This window comes from Lupinus angustifolius, chromosome LG09, assembly GCF_001865875.1.
Source record: "Lupinus angustifolius cultivar Tanjil chromosome LG09, LupAngTanjil_v1.0, whole genome shotgun sequence".
Taxonomy (NCBI): Eukaryota; Viridiplantae; Streptophyta; class Magnoliopsida; order Fabales; family Fabaceae; genus Lupinus; species Lupinus angustifolius.
The window spans coordinates 14,584,130-14,606,632 of NC_032017.1; the positions used below are offsets into that span (position 1 = coordinate 14,584,130).

At 31.0% G+C, this 22,503-nt stretch overlaps 2 protein-coding genes across 4 annotated transcripts; one reads left to right on the forward strand and one right to left on the reverse strand.

The window, feature by feature from the left end:
* Positions 3,712–6,212, reverse strand: LOC109356948 (UDP-glucose 6-dehydrogenase 1-like). Of its 2 annotated transcripts, none has more exons than XM_019600601.1 (2): positions 6,076–6,212; positions 3,712–5,452 (listed from the first exon to the last, which is right to left on the reverse strand). In XM_019600601.1, the coding sequence occupies exon 2, from the start codon at positions 5,428–5,430 to the stop codon at positions 3,988–3,990; it is 1,443 nt and encodes a 480-aa protein (XP_019456146.1). In that variant the 5' UTR covers positions 5,431–5,452; positions 6,076–6,212; the 3' UTR covers positions 3,712–3,987. The 2 variants fall into 2 exon arrangements, with proteins under 2 accessions (XP_019456146.1, XP_019456147.1); XM_019600602.1 differs by lacking the exon at positions 6,076–6,212 and adding an exon at positions 5,954–5,973.
* LOC109355769 (COBW domain-containing protein 1) lies at positions 16,997–21,079 on the forward strand. Of its 2 annotated transcripts, none has more exons than XM_019598977.1 (10): positions 16,997–17,224; positions 17,961–18,178; positions 18,399–18,513; positions 18,915–19,004; positions 19,369–19,539; positions 19,648–19,767; positions 20,031–20,141; positions 20,634–20,715; positions 20,811–20,893; positions 20,986–21,079. In XM_019598977.1, the coding sequence occupies exons 1-9, from the start codon at positions 17,066–17,068 to the stop codon at positions 20,867–20,869; spliced, it is 1,125 nt and encodes a 374-aa protein (XP_019454522.1). In that variant the 5' UTR covers positions 16,997–17,065; the 3' UTR covers positions 20,870–20,893; positions 20,986–21,079. The 2 variants fall into 2 exon arrangements, with proteins under 2 accessions (XP_019454522.1, XP_019454521.1); XM_019598976.1 differs by having other exon boundaries at positions 20,811–20,907; positions 20,945–21,011.

Here is a 22,503-nt window from a genome sequence, read left to right on the forward strand (position 1 = left end):
CAGTGTAGAATAGTTGTTATGCAGCAGTGAATATTACATCATTCATAAAGAATAAGAATAACCAATTTAAAAATAATTCATCACTAATCTTTCATACAATATTGATAATCTTTGATATAAATAATTCATCACTAATCTTTGATATAAACAATTCATCACTAATCTTAGACACAAACAATCTTTAATACAAACAATTCATCACCAATCTTTGATACAATTTATAGTAGATGTAATTCTAAGAACTTGAGACAATCTTTAAAGTATAAGAAATGTGTCACATGAAAACAATTCTAAGGTATCTCTGATCTTTGATACAATGTTGATAATTCATAGGTCAAACTAAATGGTTTCTCCTAAAGCTTCTTAACAAGTTCCCATTTGCTGAGACAAAATAGTCTCCCCTCAAGGTAGTATGTAAGGATCTTCTATCCATTGTTAATTTTTTCAATTTTGGAATCATGAACATCTTTTAAGGACCTTCTCCCCTCAATTTTGTAACTTGAACAACTTTTGGGACATACTCCTTCGGGAATAAAATGAAACAAATAAATAGTACATACACTCATCTAAATAAGAGAAATACATGCAATCAATTAACACCACATACATAAATAGACCAAAGAAACCACTACAATATCATATTCATATATGTCAAATTGCAACTGGGGAATATCAATATAGTTGAAATACAGGAAAAAATACAAGTGTTTTCAATGTCATGTATAAAAACGTAAATATTCACAATTAAAAGGCCACAACAAAAACATAATCACAACAAATGTCCGCACAACAAAAACATCCACAATATTAGCATAATCATAAGTCAAATTCAACTATCTTAGGTAAAGAAACAATATAATTGACTTTCTCATGTAGATCTACTATTATGGAAGGTGTTCATTCTTGAATTTTAGAGATAAAAAGAAATCGATTCTAGTGAGAGAAAGAATAATGACAACCAAAAAGTTGGTTCTCTTCTACCAGTCGTGGAAGAAGCGTAGAGGATAGAACAGAAGAGAATAGAATGAAGATTTAGAGAAGAGAAAATATAACATAAAGCATCAGAGAAGAGAGAATGTGTAGTATGAAAGAAGAGATGATAAATTCAGAAGCACTAAGCGATTTGAGAAGAGAGATTCACATAGATGGGAAGAGAGATTCTTATAGATGAGAAGAGAGATTCAGAAAAAATAAAATAAAGAGAGAATGTGAAACATCAAAGAAGAGAGAAGAGGAGTGTTTAGAATGCTGAGATGGATTAAAAGCGTTAACACTATTAACAGTGATTATTGATTAAAATGTTGAGATGGATTTTTTTATAGGTGTCACAATATTATTGGATACTAGTACCACAAGTACCTAAGGTATTGCACCTAAGTTTAGTCCTATATAAAATCATACATGCAAGCATACATTTTTAATCTCAACAAAGGGTTGGTTGACACTAGTTCTAAAAATCAAAATGACATCTTCTCAATCTAATATAACTCTTAATTCGATTTTATACCCAACGCGCATGCAATGCAACTCGAATCGTTTGATATGTATATACTGACAGTATAAGGATTTTTACACTGTCGGCAAATCATCCACTATTGATTTGTTAACCATTATTGACTCTCAAACAAAAGTAATACAAATCAATGGTGGACGATGTGCTAACAGTATAAAAAACTTTACACTGTCAATAGTGTATAATTTTAAATAATTTTCACAAAACCATGGGCTACAAGGTTGCACCTTAAGTAGGAGACACATAAAGAGTATTTGATGATAAACAAAAATCATTTATTGCTCACATTAGATTTCAAATTGGGCTCCTCTCCTGTACCGGAGAGTCTAGTACTAGAAAGTAAAATGACACATGATTTTGTTATTTTTTAATTTAAAAATAAGAAAAATTTGAATCATTAAATATTTATAAGTGTCGCATGTCTCCAGTACTGGAGAGGAGTCGAACCCTTATGCGCCATTTGGTTGAGGGAAGAAAATAAGAAGAGAGAAATATATGAGAAAGAGAGTGAAAAGAAAGAAAGAGGGGAAAAAGATGTGAGAAAGAGAGTAGAATTTTGTGTTGTTTGGTTGTATAGAAAAAGAAGATAAATGAGTGATTAAACTTTCAAAATGGAGATCACTTATCCCACTTTTGGTGTCAGATTTGTATACTAATCTAATTAAAAAGTGGCACCTAAGTAAAAATAAAAATCATAAAAACAAAAAATATTTTTTTATATTATTTGGTGGAATGTGATTAGCTTAGAACATAAAGACAAAAATATTTTGGAACAGATGATCCTTGTCCAAACTCCCGCACTCTTCTTCTTCCATTTTCTCTTCAACCAAAAAGTGAGAAAGAGAACATTTCTCTTCAATTTATCTTCTCTCATTCTCTTTCTCTTCCATTTCCTCTCTACCAAGGAAAGCTTAGATTTCAGGCTTTCCACTAAGAGGCATTGAATTATTGGACATGGCATGTTTTCCACTCCACTTTCCAAGGCTTAGGAGACACGGTTACATTTTATAATCTAAGATAGTATGTCATTCTCTGTATCATTGATTATGATAAATTAAAATTTTAATAATAAATTATTTTTTGATCAGTCACAAATAGTGACACATGAAACATCTGAAACCTAGGATGCAGGCTGATGCAATAGCTGCATATATAATCATATTTAATTGTACAGACATAGGAAGATGCTATGTGCATGGTGGGGGATAAGGTTAGGCCTCTAAATTTTGGGTTTGTGTTTGAGTGGTGATTTTGGTTTCGGTTGGAGAAGAGCTGGTCGTTGGCACAAGGTTCTAACGTGTTGGCTAAGTAGATGATATTGAAAAGTTTGAGGCTGTGAGGGTTGAATTATTTGGCAAGGAACCTTTTGGGAAATATTCATAAGAGAATGGTAGACTCAATTATTAGTGTTGGCCTGTTGGGAGACTCTAGAGTCAAGTAACAGGAAAGTTTGATGTGACTACGGAAACTAGAGAGGGGCTGGGTCCGTGCTTGTCCCACAACATATTTAGACAACATCAACTATATTTTATTTGTTGAATATTAGAATCTAAGAAAAATCAAAATTTTTTGATTTGAAAAATAGTTTGATCAATATTTAGAATCTAATCACATTACTAAGGTGATAGTACAATAGTGTAAAACATCACTTTAGGATTACCAAATAGTTAAATGTTTGAGCTACACTTGTTGAGATGATCAGTTACACATCTCGAATGACATTAATTCTTTCCTAGTACCAAAAAATTACTTACATATGTTTTAAATAATACACTCACCAACTTAGTTTTTAATAAAAACAAATCTAAAGAATGTTAATTTAAGTAATGACACTGAAAACGGATGGAGAATAGTGTGTTCAGTGACACTGAAAATCATGACAACGAAGAATTTAGACACCAATTTTTATATTTTAATCTTAATCATCTATCTATTGTTACTTTCAAAGTAAAAATCTTCCGATTAATGATAGGGAGAATATCATTATTCCCATCTGACAACAAGATGAACGTTCTTAATAAATTTCTGCTAAGCTTTTCTCTTCTTGCTTATTTAATTGTGTCTTCAAGGCCGTAGAATCTGAGAATCATTATTTAATAGAGAGATAGTGACAGAATAAAAATATTACATTCCATGAAAAGTAACAAAAGAAACATAAAAGAAGTGATATCCATTGTATAAAAGTAACAAAAGGGACATGAAAGAAAACATATTCATTGTATAAAATTTCCTCCAGTCCTCAATTATTACATAAACCATGTCAACAAATAAGGATTTTTAACTAGCAAAGGACAATACTTTGGCAATTAGGCTCTAACATGCCAAAAAAACAGAACAAGTAAAAGTAACATAAAGCAATAGCAACAGAAATCTAAACTCTAAAACAATAGCATGATAATATATCAAGAGGGGGCATTCTCTGTTAAAGACCAATAAATTCAACCATAGTGAGGGCTCCAGATTGTGTTTTTCCTTTATGCTACAGCGGGCATGTCCTTGAGCCATGAATCTAATGGCTTGCCAATGGAATAAACAATAAACCCAATCTCCCTCAGCTTGTTAGCATCCACGACGTTCCGGCCATCAAATACGAATGCAGGCTTCTGCATGCTTTCGTAAACTTTTTGGTAATCAAGCTTCTTGAACTCGTCCCACTCGGTCAGGATACAGATACCGTGTGCATCCTTGATTGCCTCATAGGCATCCCAAACCACAGAAACTTGCTTGTTGTTGGTCACTGGGCTTGATGGTTGAAGATGAGCAGGATGATCCCAATCAAATTTCTTCATTGATAGATCCCTCGTGATTTGTTCTTCGGTAACCTGAGGATCATATATGCTCAGCTTAGCTTTGTCTCCCAAAAGTCCCTTGCAGACATCAATAGCTGGGGTCTCCCTAGTGTCGCCGGTGTCCTTCTTGAAAGCAAAACCCAATATAGCAATTTTCTTCCCAGAGACTGTGTTGAACATTGAAGAAACAACTCGGTTAACGAACCGGTTTTTCTGGTAGTCATTCACCTTAATGACCTGTTTCCAGTAATTAGCTACCTCAGGAAGGCCATTGCACTCGCAGATATAGACCAAGTTCAATATGTCCTTCTGGAAGCAGGAGCCTCCAAAACCAACACTGGCATTCAAGAACTTGGGTCCAATTCTCGAGTCTGTGCCGATTGAGTGGGATACTTGAGAGACATCAGCACCAGTTGCTTCACAGAGTGCAGACATAGCATTCACAGAGGAGATCCTCTGTGCTAGGAAAGCATTGGCAGCAAGCTTTGACAGTTCAGCAGACCACAAATTGGTGCAAAGGATTCTGTCATCGGAGACCCAATGGGCATAAACATCTTTCAGAGTCTTAATAGCCTTTTGACCTTCAGGGGTCTCCCGGCCTCCGATAAGGACTCGATCAGGGTTAAACAGATCTGCAATTGCTGTACCCTCGGCGAGAAATTCAGGGTTAGACAAAATGTTAAAATTGATGCCTTTCCTATTGTGAGTCAGAATCCTCTCAATTGCCTCTGCTGTTTTAACAGGGACAGTCGATTTCTCAACCACAATTTTGTCCGATTTCGAAACATCAGCAATCATCCTAGCAGCACTCTCCCAATAAGTCAGATCAGCTGCCTTTCCAGCTCCAAGACCCTGAGTTTTTGTCGGGGTGTTCACCGAGACGAAGACTATATTAGCCTCAGCAACATGTTTCTCCACATCAGTGCTGAAGAAAAGGTTCTTCCCCCTGCACTGCTTCACTACATCATCAAGGCCCGGCTCATAGATTGGGAGGTGGTCGCTGTTCCAGGCGTTAATTCGCGGTGCAGCGATATCCACCACAACTACCTCAATCTCAGGACATTTCAAGGCAATAACAGCCATGGTTGGGCCACCGACATACCCAGCTCCAATGCAGCAGATCTTCATTTTTTAACTTGTTCTCAGCAACCTGTATGACACAAATCCCAAACTCAAAACATCATATACAATGCAAATTCATTGTCACAAAATGTTTATTACCAGTTACCAAAGTAACTACAATAAGATCCAGAGTTAATTAAAACACCAAATAGTATAACATATCCACTATCCACAGCAATATATATACATTGCATGATACAAGAATTTTGATAAATGATTAGTATAATTACAGGGAAAACGAGATCTATAATTTTCTAGTGAAGCAATCATTAGATCACAAGTAGATCTATCTACTATTCAAAAAATAAAATGCAAATGATTAAATTAATTATTTTTAAAATGAAAAAAAAAATAGAAGATTTGATTAGCTCACTCATCATCCAGGAAACAAGAGACAAATTATGGAATCAGAACATCCTAAATTCAAACTAAAAAAGCCACCAAAACAATTCCATTACACAATTAACCAAATTACAAACAAAACAAAAGAATATTTAAAAAATGGCATTTTAGAACGAAACAGGAATCCCCAGAAGGCAAAATCGAAAGGAAACAACGAAACACGGAATGGGTCGGAAGAAAAACACTCACTTGATGGAAGATAAAGAAGAAAAAATGAAGCAAAAATGAAGAGAGAAATGGGGAATTTACCCTGAGATAGAAGAGATCTGAAGGAGGAGAAGAAATCAGAGAAGAAGAATGAGAAGAAATGAAGACACGTAACAATTTATATAGAGAGAGTAAGCGAGAGAAGAGGGATAGTGTGTGTAAAAATGTTAATATAGTAATATAGCAATATAGCATAATAATAAAAATAATTCGTTAGAAACCCAGTCAGTGACCAAGATCTAACTTTGCCACATAGGTTCCGGGAGAAAAGCATTAAGCATTATTACCACTATTGTGCCAAACACGTTTTCGCCTTTTCTCATCATACAAGTAATTACATCTTACGCTAACTGCTATTACACGCTAATCATTTCATTAAAGTGTCTTTAGCTGTTTTGTATCCATGCTCCAAAACTAATTCTTTTCATAAATGTAGGATTGAATATGCTATATATATATATATATGAAAGATAAATTCATGGGATTGGGATAGTAATGGCTATGTGGATATGCCCATACCCACATCTGATACCTACTACAAGCTTGTATTTTTGGACTTGTGAATAACTAACATTCAAGATTTTGAAATTCACTATTGAATGGTTTTGGCTAATGAGCTACTCATGCTCACCCAAGATTCCTAAATATATATACATTGACGATTCTAGGATTTTGAGACAAGGTGTACAATATAGGTTAAAATTAAAATAATAAATATCATCAATTAAAAAAATAAAAATATTGATGTCAAAATACAAAATTTAAATATATTTAATCAAATAAAATATATATTTCATGTTATTTCACATTTTGAAATTGTTGAAAGATATTTACTTCATTGTCAATGTTATTGATTACTTCTCACCAATTATAGGTCACTAGATAGTTATTTATTCATGCATCTTCCATTCGATTTCACAGTCTATCTTTTACAATTTTCATAGTCAAAAAAACTATTTTTAAAATTGTATTGTTAATTTCAAAAGAAGATAAATTAATGAGAAATAATGTGTTTTTCACCTCCAACCAACTTATCCTAAGATTATTTATTCATTTCAAAGAAGAAAATTACACAGTATTATGCATATCAATGATGTAAGTCTCAAGTTAATTATCAAACATCATAAAATCAGTTGAACAAAAAAACATGTGGATAAAACTTTACAAACTCAATCAGTTTTGTCATATCAAAACTAGAGAAGAAGTCAGCTAGATTCAAACAAGACATACAAAGAAACACCTGAGTATTTGTCTTGAACATTAATTATGAAGTTCATGGAGTTGCATATCTATAATATTATAAAATAATAATTATTTATTTTTCACGAAGCATGTCATGTCATTTACAAAAGAATAAATTTTGAGCTTGTAGAGTTATAAGTAAGAGTGTAATATATATGCAAATGCTTAAATATTTTTGTACAGTCACTAGATAATCTACCATTTATTTGGATTACTTTTATTTTAAGAGTGAATGATAATTAAATATGGATGATGCAATAACAATGTCTAGAATTTTTACCCTCTTAATATATATATTTTTCTCTATAAATAATATTTTTTTTCCCAGAAAGTATCAGGATGTGCATTTACACACCCTCAACAGCATATATATATATATATATTGTGTATATATCTATATGTATATATTGGTTTGTATGTTTAGACTCATGCATAATTGATACCCAATATTTTAAAATTCACTGTTGAATAGGTTTTGCTAATAGGCTACTCATACCCACCTATATATATGTGCGTATGTTTATGTGTGTGCATGCAATATTATGTCGATCATAACAATGATGTTATATTGTTAATCTATAAGTGTAATATTATATTAATTCATAGATTATGATGTTACGTTGTTAAATATTGATGTTATAATGTTAATCTATAATGTTATATAGATTGAACATTTTTACTAAATAAATATTTCATCATAAGTGAAATGTAATGTTATGTTGATATTATTTTTGGAAAAGTTGACAAATTTGGTGAATACGTAAAAATTAGTGTTTCTTTTCGATCACTTTGACATATATAAAGTGATGACTTTGTTTTTATGTTTTTTGAGTAAAAAAAGTTATGTTGATCAACAATTTAAGTTGTATTTATATTATATTTTATAATTTTTTATTTTTTTCCTTGTAATTGCCTAAAATAACATTGAATTATAGAATTACACAATTTGCTCACAATTGCTTTAATATTTTATTAATTTCTTGATACTTGGATCTATTGGATATGTAAGGACTCGCGCTAATAACATACCAATAAGTCTCCACCCTGGTCTAGGATTGGTCTAGGATGGGTCTGGATAAAAAAAATGCATGGGCATGATATATTATTAAGAGCCATTGTCATCCCTATATGGATTGAGCATCCAAGCAAATATTTTTTTCCAAGAATACAATTTTATAACTTATGAATTTTAAAATAGAATCTGATGTTATAATTGATCGGCCACTAGGAATTCGACTATTAACCGGACAAGTAAGATTCAGTCTACATGATTTTCGATCTACCTTGTTCAAAAGGTCGGCCTAACTCGGGATAAGATGACAACGACATGACATAATCGAGTGAGCAACTACTACGTCAAGAAAAAAAATCATGAATGTCAAGGTCAATACCACATTGGCTAATATGTGTAAGTTCATGTTGCCCACACGATAAAGGTAATTCAATTCTACAACATTATCAATATGATAGGCTGAGAAAGGACAGTCATGTCATCTACAATGATGACAAACCTCCCCTTAAAGTACGGACCATTTCACTGCAATATGAATAGATGAAGTCATTCATGATGAAAAGATAAATATCCTCATCATACTTTCTCTCTAAAGTATTTACCGACTTGGTGCTAGAATCCATTTTCATGTGCTCACTAAGATAGTCTAAAATAAGCTATTGCCCTAATTCAACAAGGAAATCCAAATTCCAACCAATATTTTCAAAACCGAAAAACAAATATTAATTGTTGATGTAAGAATTTAGTCAAAACAATAAATTTACATTTAAGGTGGATCAATATTGGGAACGATGATCCTCTATCACAAGAGGATCCTCTTAACCCTGATAAAGTGTAAGACCCAACACACATGAACTTTTCATTATAAAAACCTAAGTGGTCATTAAAAATGTAATTGAAAATATTTTGTAACATTTAAATATCATTGAAATGTATTATGGTATTTCCAACTGTGAGAGATTAATATGTAATATTTTTTCTCAAATTATCTTCTCTTCATTAATCTCTATATGTATGCTCAAGTAGTTAAGTAGAGATTCCTCTCAAAATTTAATGTCATCAATATTGTTCCAGTTAAATTAACTAATTTATTTTTTGTTTAGTACATCCTGGTGAGAGGGAATTTTGTTCAAGTCTAGTAGTATTAAGGATGGTGAAACTCTCCCTTTGGTGTATTTAATTTAACATACATGAAAATTTATAACTCAAAGGTGAGAGCATTAACTAAGGTAGATTAAAGCTTGAGTTCATCCTGTAAGAAACAATTACCCTCATCCCTTCCCGTAAGAAATTTACCATAAAAAATGTAAATATATTTCTCCCAACTAATCTCACATGCTAATGTTTAGTTAAGTTTATTTTACGTTTATAGAATGTATTATGTTTGAAGGGTATATATTATAATGCATGTTTGTGTGAATTTAATTGTAATGCACAGTTCAAATACTTGTATACATTGCCTATCATTATTTATTGCCAAATTATTAAAAATCAGGGAGTATATGTGCAATGTATGCTTTAAATTAAGAAAATATGAAATATAACAAATAATTCATAAAATAAACATGTAATATTATAAAGAGTTAATTACACTGACATCCCCTCAGTTTTAGTGAAATTACATAAACTACCTCTCACTTTTCTACACATACACAAACCTCCTATAGTTTTTACACTTTTATTACACTGACCACCTCGCATGATAAATAAGTGTAATATTTTAAACAAAAAAATGTGATAAATGCAATTATGTTAAAAAAACATGGTATATTGTGAGGAAAAATCCAAATAATATATAAATCAATGTATCTTTATTATTTTTTGTTATAAAATGTATCAACAATTCTAAAGAGATATTGTTTAAATTGCTCTTATACTATATCGTAACAAACCAAAAATAATAAAGAGGTATCAACTCATATATTATTTGGATTTGTCTCCACAATATACCATGTTTTGTTTAACTTAATTGCATTTATCACTTTTTTTTTTAAATTACACTTATTTCTCATCCGGCTAATGTAATGAAAGTATAAAAATTAGGGGTCTATGTAGGTGTAGAAAAGTAAATGGTAGTTTATATAATTTTGCAAAAACTCAGGGAGTGTCGGTGTAATTTACTCTATTATAAATAACATAGTAGTAGTTGTAATGTTTTTTAAAAATTAAACTACATTTAAAACATTTTATTTTTCACAAATATATGATTTCTTTTATGCCTATAAAAGATATAGATTTAATAAATTATTACTTTTCATTTCAAATATTATGAAAAGTTCCAAAAATTTATAAATAATTTAACTAATTAATTTGCCGAATTTCATCAGTTTCTCTATTTAATTTAATGGAATTGTTTAAATAGGTACAATTAATTATGACAAAAAAGGTACAATTAATTAATTTGACCTAACCATTGTTGTTGAAATCTGAAAAATAATTTAAAAGGATTTTGAAACTTTTGCGTAAACAATTTCCTAAGAAATGAGATGCATTTACTGTCATTAAATAATGTGGACCCTAATAAAAATTTATAATAAGTTTCCTACAATATTTGAAGTAATTACTGTCCTTTCTAATAAGTTTCCTTCCTAATCATTTTTTGAAAACTGAAGATATGAAATCAAATAGATTTATAAAATTATCTAAAACTTTTCATAAATATATTATTTTTAATTTATTATAATAGATTTGGCCATTTTCCATTTATAGTATTAAGAATTAAATATTATTCTTTTACTTTAAATCATTTTTTGATACTTTAAACTCCTACCTTAATCGATTATGCAAATTATTTATATTCTTTATGAGAAAATTATATACATTGATAATATATATATATAAGAGTTATTTACAGTATATATCATATTTATATTTAATAACCGAATGACAAATGATATAATAATTATGTATAAATTTTTACACTGACAGTCCATAGATATTAAACTTATTTTTAATTAGAAAAATATTATTATAAATAAATTTATAATAGTGTCTATTAACTATAAAATGATAGCATATATTTCCTATTTATATAAGAATTGTGTTCAAAACAGATTAGGTGGAATTCATGCCTTTGAGGATTGGTTGCTTAAATTTTGCGCGGCTAATGCCACATGACATAGATATATGTGTGAATCATAAATTTGTTTGAGAAAATCTAAAAAGTACTTAAATTTAAGAATCAAGTGTAATAACTAAGTGAATAAAGTGTTTTTACAAGAAGTTGTACATAAAGTTGAAACATATTTTTGGGTCATAAGATGTTTCTCCTGAAAAGATACTAGTTTTTTATCTTATATATCATTTGTTAAACAAAAAAATAAATCAATAATAACTTACATTTACATTTATTTGGAGGTTAGCCATTAACTAAGTTTTCTACTTAATAAATTTAAACATTTATATCGACAAAATAGGCTTGTAATTACCGCTAATATGTGTTATTTTTTACGAAAATAGGTAAAACTCGACATCCGTAATATTATATGAATAAATGATAAAAAATAAAAAATAAAATGTAAAACGATAACACATGCATGACCCGGAATCATGAATAGTATTTATGTAGTGCTTGTTCAGTAGAATCTGTGGTCAATATGAAAGGATCTTAACATGTGATCAAACCCGTTGAAAACCTTTAATTTCAAGTTTAAAAGTTGAAAAGAAACTTTCGTAGATCCCAGATTTCCTTTATCGAAAACTTAGTTTGGAGGAAAGCTTAAATTTAATATGATTATTTTTCTATAATTGTTATGAAGCTTTGAATTTCAGTAAAGTCAGCGGAATCACATTTATTAAGGAACTCAGTGACATGGTAGGTAAAGAGTTCGAGAAAATAAACATGGTAATTGTATACACCTGAAAATGGAGGATTTTTTAGCTGGAATGAATAAGAGAATAAATTTCTAGAATGTGCAATGGTTGAGAGAAAGGGTAGTGAGAGGAGATGAGAGAGAAATTGAGGGAATTCGGAGTAATAAAATACACTTGTGAAATAATTTGAAACATTTCATTTGAATATTTTATCCTCCAAAACCTAATTTACAAATGAAGATCATCTCGTTTACGAATTAAATTTTAGATGGATAAATAAAACTTCAAAAACATGAAATACACTTATGAGATAACTTTTAAGTTTTTCATTTTCAAACAACTCACAAACAAATCATTTATGTCTAATTTCATATTTTATGTTCTCCTTCTATTATATCTTATACACTAAATTTCACCCCATTAAACAGTGTAGGATAAAAAAAATCTTATAAAAATAAATATTCTTAAAATATAACATGCAATCTTAATATAATATTATCATAAAATATAAATTCTAAATATAATTCTAATAAAGATATTAATGTTTTTCAACTAATAATTTTTTACCAATAAACAACTGTTATTTAGCTAATCATTATGATATTTCACTTATATTAATGCAATCAATTATAAATAAGTAATTAAAAGTTGTAAACTAGACAGGTTGGAGAAGATCATCCAATTCAGTTGTTGGTATAGAAAACTGGTACTCCCATGGTTCAACTATTGTGGGAAACCAGTGCTGAACATGAAGTTTCACTTGGATTTTAGTCAAATGAAGGTTTGAATAATGGGTCCAATCAAAAGTTGGTTAGAAGAATGGGCCACAAATGGTTGGCATGTCATTTTTAATAGCATGGTACGTAGAAAAAAATAAACCAGATTTGCTTCCTTTGGTTAACATCACATGCTTATATCTTAAGGCACTAGATAAGTTGTTTTATGTTTAATATAGAAGTTCCAATCGAGTATAAAATGCATTAATATAATGACTAATTTATCACGCCACTGAATAACAAAATAATATATTGACCTAAAAAGAAAATTATTCTAACTTCTTCAAGTAAATATTAACCACAGATAAAAGAAAGAAGAGACGAGTTTAAGAAAACTGTGAGTCATTTTTTTAATCTAATAATTAGTTAATATAAGCAGTATTAGAATATTTACAATTATAGCAATAGTCTTGAGAGGCTTTTGGGCCCTAGTTATCAATAATCTAACCAAACAAGTGATGCTTAATTCTAAACTATACATTATACTATGATAGTAATCATTACGGGAAAAGGAAGAAGAGAATCACAGTTTGTCATGCTATGCATCTCTTATTCTTTCTCATAAGAGGACATTGTACAAATAATATTATTGTAACCCGAATCCTACAGTATGGTCCTTTTTCATGAGGGTTACAGTTGTCTTTTTTTAAATAAAAAATAATTAATTGTGTGTTATTCTTTTTATAAGTAAAATTTCATTAGAAAAGCAACAAAAATTACACACTTAGAATAAAAATACACAAAGAAATGTACAAGGGAGAGAAAACCCCCTACCAAACACCCCAACTTGGCCTCAATACAACTGACACCCACCAAGCAAAAATGAAAACCTAACAATAACATTCCAAACTCATAATTGGTTAGTACATCATTCAAATCAAGACATAATAACACCTTTTTGTTTTCCTTTAATCAATAGTCACGACTTGAATTTTACCTCGTCCACCAGCTCCTCCATGCAAACAATTTTGTTGTTAAAGGAGACGTCGTTTCTGCAAGTCCAAAGGGATCAAATGCCAGCCAACTAGATTATAGAGCAAACTTTTTTCAACGATCGACCCATAACCGGTAGAAGATGTTGCAAAAGATGAGACTTACCCGAAGAAGGTAATACCGCAACAAGTCCAAGCCACTCATAGAGGAGTTGCCAAAACCGATAAGAGAAATGATAAGAGAAAAATAGATGTTCCATAGTTTCTGGATGAGCCTGACACCAAGCACACACAATATTGTTGCTAATAAGATTAACTTCCCTCTTTGCTAAATTCCACTTATATGGAATTCTATCTAAGACAATTTTCCAAGCAAACGCTCGAGTCTTCAACGGAGCCAACGATTTTCCAAACCACCTGCTATAGATTATTATCCTCTGGACTAACATCCTCCACTTGCTGAACGATTTTGTAGACTGACTTGACTATGTAAATCTTAGACATATCATAAATCTAGGTCCAATTGTCTTCTTTATCCTCATTAATTGAAGAAGGACTCAAAACTGTCATAAGATCCAAAATATATATTGCCTTGAAAAGTTTGGTTAAGATATGATGTTAATATTTTCTTATTCATCATTCACTAACATAAAACTAGTTTTATTCCCAAAATTTACACTTGGACATTCTTAACACTTTAATATACACTTGTGTATTCCTTGCATCACAATCTCAAATCACAAGCTTAAGCTAATTTACTTGTGTATTTTCTTTACACATTTCCGATAAAATTTTAGGGCTATTATAAGTGAAAATCACAACTCAGAAGTTATTTCAAAAATAATATGATGATAAATTTTCTCATTAATAAATGAATTTATCTTTATATTTCATTTATTTTTTGTATGCATCCACACATATCTAAACATTATCACAAAAACAAAGTGACACCAAAAATAATCCCAAATTGGTTGTGTATATTAAAAAATTACTATAATTTTAAAACAAGGATCCATCAATGGCCAGAAACTACAAAACTATTATAGCCTCGAAAACGCTACACCAACCAAGTCTTGTCTTAGAAGATCTGCAAAGTAAAGTCATGACAATCCCATTTAGCCAACCCATAGCCACTGAGTTTGCCTCATTAAACACGTGCAGCAAATTGTCAATCAATATTTGTGAAGAATGATGGTGATGATTCATACATTTTTTAAATTAAGAAATATTTAGATATATATCAACATTTTAATGATTTATAATGAAACATTATATTGTTATATTATTGTATGATTCATACAGTCAATTTTGTTCCCACCTAATAAGACTACTGTTTAATTGTTGTTATAACCTATTAAATCAACCCACCTATTCAAAATTTATCCATATGATTATGAATTTGTAATATTTACACACTTTACCACTTATATACTACCCATGACTTATTTTACAAGACTGCTTTGAGATTAATTTTTGTTTCTTTTTATTTGACCATTTTAAAAGTTTTATGCATATTAATAGCTAAAATACTCTTACACCAATTTATTAGAAAAAAGTAAATCATTAATTAATTTAGTAAAAATGAACAAGTTTCATTAATGAATGTTTTTTTTAACTACAAGAATTTGTTTATAAATTTAATATTATGAATATTAACCGTTTTTCCCAAACTAATATTGTAAAAAAACGACATGATTTTTTTTTGTTGGTACTATCAAAAATATCTTTTCATCTTTTTTGAATAAGGAACTAACCTCTTTCAAACTTCGTGATTGTCCCTCCCAACATGCGTGACTCTCAATAATATATTTATGTTAAATATAGTTAATAGTCCCATTTTAGGTCATGCATGGTTAAAAAAATTAAAAACTTTCTTGTCCTAAATGAAAGTCTTGTTGTAATCTATGCATTTGATATACTTTGGAGTCAAGTCAGCTTTTACATTTTCAAAGTGTGTCAAGTAGGATAAGGATCACCTGTTCTTAACAATATCTTATTTTATGTCTCAAGCCTATCACATTTTGTCACATGAATAAAAGAAAATTTTTAAAAACATAAACAATAAAAGTTATATTTTGATTGGTTTAGGACATAGAATGAAACATCATTCGGGATAGGTGATCCCTCGTGTCAAGTAGAGCCATAAGAAAACCTTTAAGAGATAACATTTGGAACTCATATTCAAGCGGTATGGAGAATGCAAATCACATGTCATCAACATGTCTTATTCTCTGTCCCAAGTCAATCACATATCGACATGTAAATAAAAGAAAAAATTAAAAATAAAACGTAATAAAATGTAACACTCTGATTGGTTTGGTACATATCACTATCCTTATATTTAAACATATTTTCAGCTATTTAAGCAAAGTCAAACTTGACCAACCACATTTACATCTTCAACTATGTTTTAAGTTTTTTAACCGATACCATATTTGCCTTATTGTTGTGAGATGAACAAGCAGATTTCTCAACCCAACAAACTATTACAAATCACAAGTTACAATTCATGATCATTAGTAGAGATGTGAATATTGATACTTTGTCATAACTACATGAAGAAACTAGATGCAAAATGGAAAACTAGTTGAAGGTTAAAGCGGTGAGAATGGAAGCTTATGAATAATAAAGTAGCTAATTTAATTTAATTTTTTTTTACAAATGACCTAGTTTATGAATATAAGTGACTAAAAATGCTTATAGCCCATAGACTTATCAAATAAGGTAGTTTTTTTAAACGCCCACTAATCAAATATGACTAATAACTTATTTTGATGAAATAAGCTCATTGCTTGAATTATAATGGTCCTCTCAATGTTGTATTGGCCGACACACAATTTTCTTGTTTGCATACTTCTCGAATGTCCCAACAATGTGTTATTTTAGTAGTGTAAGGTCTTGTTAAATTCCCAGAGAGATCAAAAGGTTAAATATTTATTTCCTGATAATGATACTTATTGTTGTGATAAACAATTACATATTCTCCTCCTGAAAGAGATTAGTTCATTATGTAAGGGTATAATTCCAAAAAAAAAAATACACCTCAAATGTGATAAATGGCCAAAACTTAGAACGAGCTTCAAGTGATTATGCAACCGATTTCATCCCGGCCTACAACATCAGCCCAGGCCCAAAAGGCCTGGGTGGTTCGGATTGATATGCCCAAATAAAAAATATACCGAAAACTACTTGGAATTTTTCATGTGTAGCAATAGCACAAGAAAGGAAGAATAAGATACCGAGGAAAAAAGCATAGAATGAACCAGTTGAATATGGAACACAGCGAAGATGAAGAGGATCCTCCTCTAGCTGTTCAGATTCAAAACCATGATGATGATGATGAGTCCATTTCTCACCAATCTTCTTCTGTTGGCGTCACCCTTATAACTGGTTATCTTGGTGCTGGCAAGTCCACTGTAAGCTCCTATTCCAAATACCCCATTTTTTTCTGCACCTTTTTCACTCTCAAGTTTCCATTTTTTAAAATTTTGGCCAATTGGGTAGGGTGAAGTTATGTGCTTTTTGCACTTTTTTTGTGTGTAGTTTTTTACTATGTTACTGTTGCTTGTTTCTGGGGTGTTAGTTTTTCCATTGATGTGATTTATAATTGTGATCTTATAACTAGATTCTCATTTCTCTAACTTTTGAGCACTGGATAGTGTAAAGTGGTGTGCATTTTCACTTCTTTCTTATTGTTTTTAGGGGAAATTAGACTGACCTCCCTTATTGTTTAGCTTAATTACATTGAGTACCTTTTTAGTGTTTCAAAATCTAAATTCACCTCCCTTTGGGGGAGGGTAGTGTAATTACTATTAATATCCCTTTGAGTGGGGTGATGAAGTGTAATGATAACTGGGTTTCAAGGGAGGTGGTGAAAACATGGTCCCAATGTAATCAAGTCAAACATCAAAGGAGTTAATGTAGTTTCCCCCTTTTATATTTTGTTCTTGCTTTTTACTGCTAGTTTTTGGGATGATAGTGTTTCAATGATGTGATGTATAATTGTGGTCTTCTTACTGAAACATTGCCAATTTCTAACTTCTGGGCAACTGGGTTATATTTAATTTATTTTTGCTTTACATTCTTGTTGGTTTATGTTACTAGTTTTTGGAATGAGGATTGTATGTTTGTATTTGAACCATTGTTTTTCAGCTGGTAAATCATATTTTGAGTTCACAACATGGGAAGAGGATTGCTGTCATATTGAATGAGTTTGGTGAAGAAATTGGAGTGGAGAGGGCAATGATAAATGAAGGGGATGGTGGTGCACTCGTTGAAGAATGGGTTGAGCTTGCCAATGGGTGTGTTTGTTGCACAGTGAAGCATAGCTTGGTTCAAGCACTAGAGCAGCTTGTGCAGAGAAAGGAAAGGTATAGCAATGAAGCACATAAAATTTTGTGGTCAATTCGAGATTAGAAAATTGAAGCAATTGACTGTTAAATGACGCTTATTTAATCTTCTGCTTCATTTTCATCAGACTGTCTCTTTGGTTCTATTATGAATCAATATAGTTGCTGTAATGTGGGTCAACTTTGCCGAATATATTAGCAAAATTAAGCAGTTTTTTTTGTTTGTTTCTTTTGTCTCTAGGATTGACCATATTTTGCTGGAAACTACTGGATTGGCAAATCCAGCACCTTTGGCATCTGTCCTTTGGTTGGATGATCAGTTGGAATCAGATGTGAAGCTTGATTCTATCGTCACTGTAACTATCTTTTTTTTTTGGATGAAATTCATTACCCGTTTTCTCTTTTCTTTCTTGGGCATCAAGACGGCTTTAATTTTTAGATATATTGCATTTAAATTAATTATCTCTAATTTTCTCTATAACGATATATTTTTTGGTTTTATTCCATTTAAATAAAAAAACTAAACTGTTAAAGTTGTTATAGCCAGCAAAATTGTCATTATTCCGTGTGAAAGACATAGTTCTTGGAGAGTGAGGTTGGGCATCGCATAACATTTGTGTTGGGTTATGACCTAATATATTTATCATGTTAACTTTTATGGCTTAATATACATTTATTTTCTATTTGTTTCCTTGGTATATGAGAGCATAACTTGTGCATCATGTTCACCTTTTCAATTGAATATCTGCTCAAACAGGTGGTGGATGCCAAAAATCTCCGCTTCCAGCTTGACAAGCAGCGTGGCTCATCTTCATCCCCTGAAGCATATTTTCAGATAGCATTTGCGGTAATTTTTCAAATCATTTGAATCGAGTGTGGGTCTTTATTCTTATTAATTACGTATTCCTCCTTTTTCTCATTTAATATTTGCTAAACTTTAGAAATTTGATGGAAAAGGGGAAAAAGAGATAGAGATGGAATACACAAAAATATATCTCACTAATGAGTCTAAGTAATTTATGTTATATAGCACTAATCATATAACGTGATTCGTACTAATAATTTAGGCCAAGCACAAATGTAGTACAATTCGTACAAGCATTTTAGCAAATGATACCGTCATATTATGACAAGAATAATTCTTTCTTAATAATGATTTTTCATAGTAGAATTGAGTACAGAAGAGCTAATAATTTTGCGGCTTGTTTCAGGACATTATAATTCTTAACAAGGTTGATTTGGTATCTGCAGAGGGCTCTGGAGCTCTGGAGGAACTTGAGGAGGAAATACATAACATTAACTCGCTCGCAGATATAATTCATTCCGTCAGATGTCAAGTTGACATGTCTAAGATATTGAACCGCCAAGTTTATGATACTGCAGTAAATCTTAATTATTCATATATTGTTCCTACTGAATAGTTGTGTTTTTTCTTTCTGATCTGCATAAGACATTAAGACTAATATTTTATTTTTGCTTTCTCGTTTCAGCGTGCCTCACACTTAGAGTCATTGTTAGAAGAAAGTCGTTCCTTGTCTACGAAAAAGCTTCATGATAGTGGCGTGAGAACTATATGCATTTGTGAGAGACAGACGATCGATCTTGATAAGGTAAAATTTCAGTCGTCATTTGTCATGCATAGCAGTGAAAGATCTATTTCCCCACTTGGCTCCACCATAGATCTCGGGGGATAAATTATATATCCGGCTAGAATACTACTTTCTCTTCACTTAAATCTCAATCTATTGTTTGTTTGTGTAATGCATACCAGTGAAAGATTTGTTCTTAATGAACTCGCTTTTTAAATTCAATATTTTGAATAAACCTTTCTTTGTCTCATCTTGTATTTATATATTGTACTAAACCCTGACAGACTCGTATATGGCTCGAGGAGATTCTCTGGGAGAAGAAATATGATATGGACGTATATCGTTGCAAAGGAGTGTTAAGTGTTCAAAATTCTGATCAACTGCATACTATGCAGGTAACTTATACTTGACTCCTTTAAGATTTTCCCAGAAGTTATCTTATGTCACTACAATGAGTTATACCTGGATGGTTTGTTCATGTTGTTATGTATATATAAGTAGGTTTATGGGTTATCTTCAATATTTGTTGGCCACATAAAAGTAGATTCCGAAACTCCATATCCAAAGCTGAGTAAGGGTTTGTGTTGTCCATAATAGCTTCTGAAGTGTTGATAAATTAATATCATCATACCTGTTATTTGATTGATGCATGGAGAATGAGATATTTATAAAGAAGCTAGCATGATAGTGGAATAACTTTTTTTAATATCTTTATTTTTTGGCGGTGTATTATCGTTCAAATCCTGGAAACAATCTCTCCGTTTGCGGGGATAAGACTGCGTACATTTGTCCTCCTCGTACCCCACTGAGTGGGAGCCTTGTGTACTGAACTGTTTTTTTTTTTTTTTGTATTATTGTCAAACCATTTATTCCTGAAAATTTGGCAGGCAGTGAGAGAATTATATGAGATTGTTCCAGCTCGCAAGTGGGAAAATGAAGAAATCAGAATGAATAAGATAGTCTTTATTGGTAATTAGATGTGCTTTTCTGATCTAAGCAAAATTTGAATAGTGGAAAAGTATTTTTAAGTTTATTAACATGCTTATTTGTTTTTTGATTGACAGGTCATAATCTGAAAGAAGATGTCTTAATTAATTCCTTCAGAGCTTGTACAACCGACTAAGCTGTATTTGTTCCCATTGTGTAGGTAATGATTAGATAATCAAACATTTTGCTGATGATTATAAGATTAGACCAAATCACAATGTGTTTAAATCTTAGGTGTTTTTCAAATCCTAGGTGAAGTTCTGAGGTGCCATCTTGCTCACCTCATAAATATTATAGCTTTTCTGAAATATCTCTCTTTTAAAGCCTCTCATTAATCTCTCCTGTATTATAAACTGGAGCCGGATATTAACGTAGAAGAAGTATCATATTAGCTTTAATCAGTTTAATTGCTTAAATTGTATGATTAGACCGAATGATATCATATATATTTAATTATTTTCTATAACTATATAATTATGTATAATTATAAAATTTATATAATTAATAATTATGAAAAATTATATGGAAGTGACATCTCCATATTTTTTGGACCATAAAACAACATCAAAGTAGTATTTTTTTTAATTTTAAGTGACTTGTTTGCTTCATTTCTCAGATTATTCCGGTTTAATCGAGTTTAACATGGTAGGACTAAAATTTCCCCAGTTTAAAGTGGTATAACTACTTAGTCCATTAAGATTGTATACAATAATTGTTTTCAAGTTTAGTTAGCAATCAGACCATTAGGTTCCTTGTCGTGACAATATTGCTTATACCAATCCATTATTCTTTAAAGATAGGTCTAAGTCTATCAGTAGAAGAAAAAAAAGGCAATTATGAATAAAAAGGTGCACCTTCTTCCTCCCTCCAACAACATAGTCTCCATCTTTACACACTACATTTATTTCTTTTTGAGCACCTTCCTTTATTGCGAATCCTTTATTGCGAAAATAATGTGGAAGCATAAAATGAATATTGTGAATTTTCATTGTTTGATTAAAGGATTACAAGTCATGTGCTTATATACACAATACAAAAGTAGCTTGTGATACAAGTAACAACTAGACAAACTCTTAACAAACTAACTAAGATATTAACCACATGTGTAAAATATACAAAATGTGTCAATTACAATAATTGTTCAACCAATGCTTCACTTGACTTTCTAACCAATTAACCGATTCACAGTTGTGTTAATCGATTAATACTTAATCGATTAACTATACAGTTAATCGATTAACTGTTATTGTTGATGTCTTACTTTCATTGTGACTTTGTTCTCCAATAGACCCCTCTCATTTTTTTCTAATCTCCATACATTACCTTGTATGATCTCTCAATCTCTCTCCAAATCCTAATTCCCAAGGGAGTTCATTAATCTCCACATTTCTTCTTTTCAACTTTATATACATCAATTAAACCAAACTCTCATGTCACGACCATGGAAGAAAGAGAAGACGCGGCACCAAGCAGGGAAGGGGGCTTGAGTTTCGGTGGCTAAACTTGTCGCCCACCGTCAGTGGTAGAAATTGTTTATAACTATTAGAATTTTAGATGTATAATTGAAGTAACAAAGTGTGAAAAATCAGATTTATTAATATAGTTGGTTTTAGACACTTAGAAAAATGCAGGGGATAAATGCAGGGGAGAATTTTTAGTTTGGATTGCTTGGTTTCTTTCTGTTTTCACACACCATGTGAAATGTCAAATGCCTATTTATAGCTTAGCATTGTCATAGCTTCCTCATTACTCTACATTATTCTAGAAGCA

Coding starts and splice junctions, on each gene's coding strand:
- LOC109355769 (XM_019598977.1), top strand. CDS start 17,066: ATGAACCAGTTGAATATGGAACACAGCGAAGATGAAGAGGATCCTCCT. Junction 19,005..19,368: donor ATTTTCAGATAGCATTTGCG/GTAATTTTTCAA, acceptor GGCTTGTTTCAG/GACATTATAATTCTTAACAA. Junction 20,142..20,633: donor ATCAACTGCATACTATGCAG/GTAACTTATACT, acceptor AAAATTTGGCAG/GCAGTGAGAGAATTATATGA.
- LOC109356948 (XM_019600601.1), bottom strand. CDS start 5,430: ATGAAGATCTGCTGCATTGGAGCTGGGTATGTCGGTGGCCCAACCATG.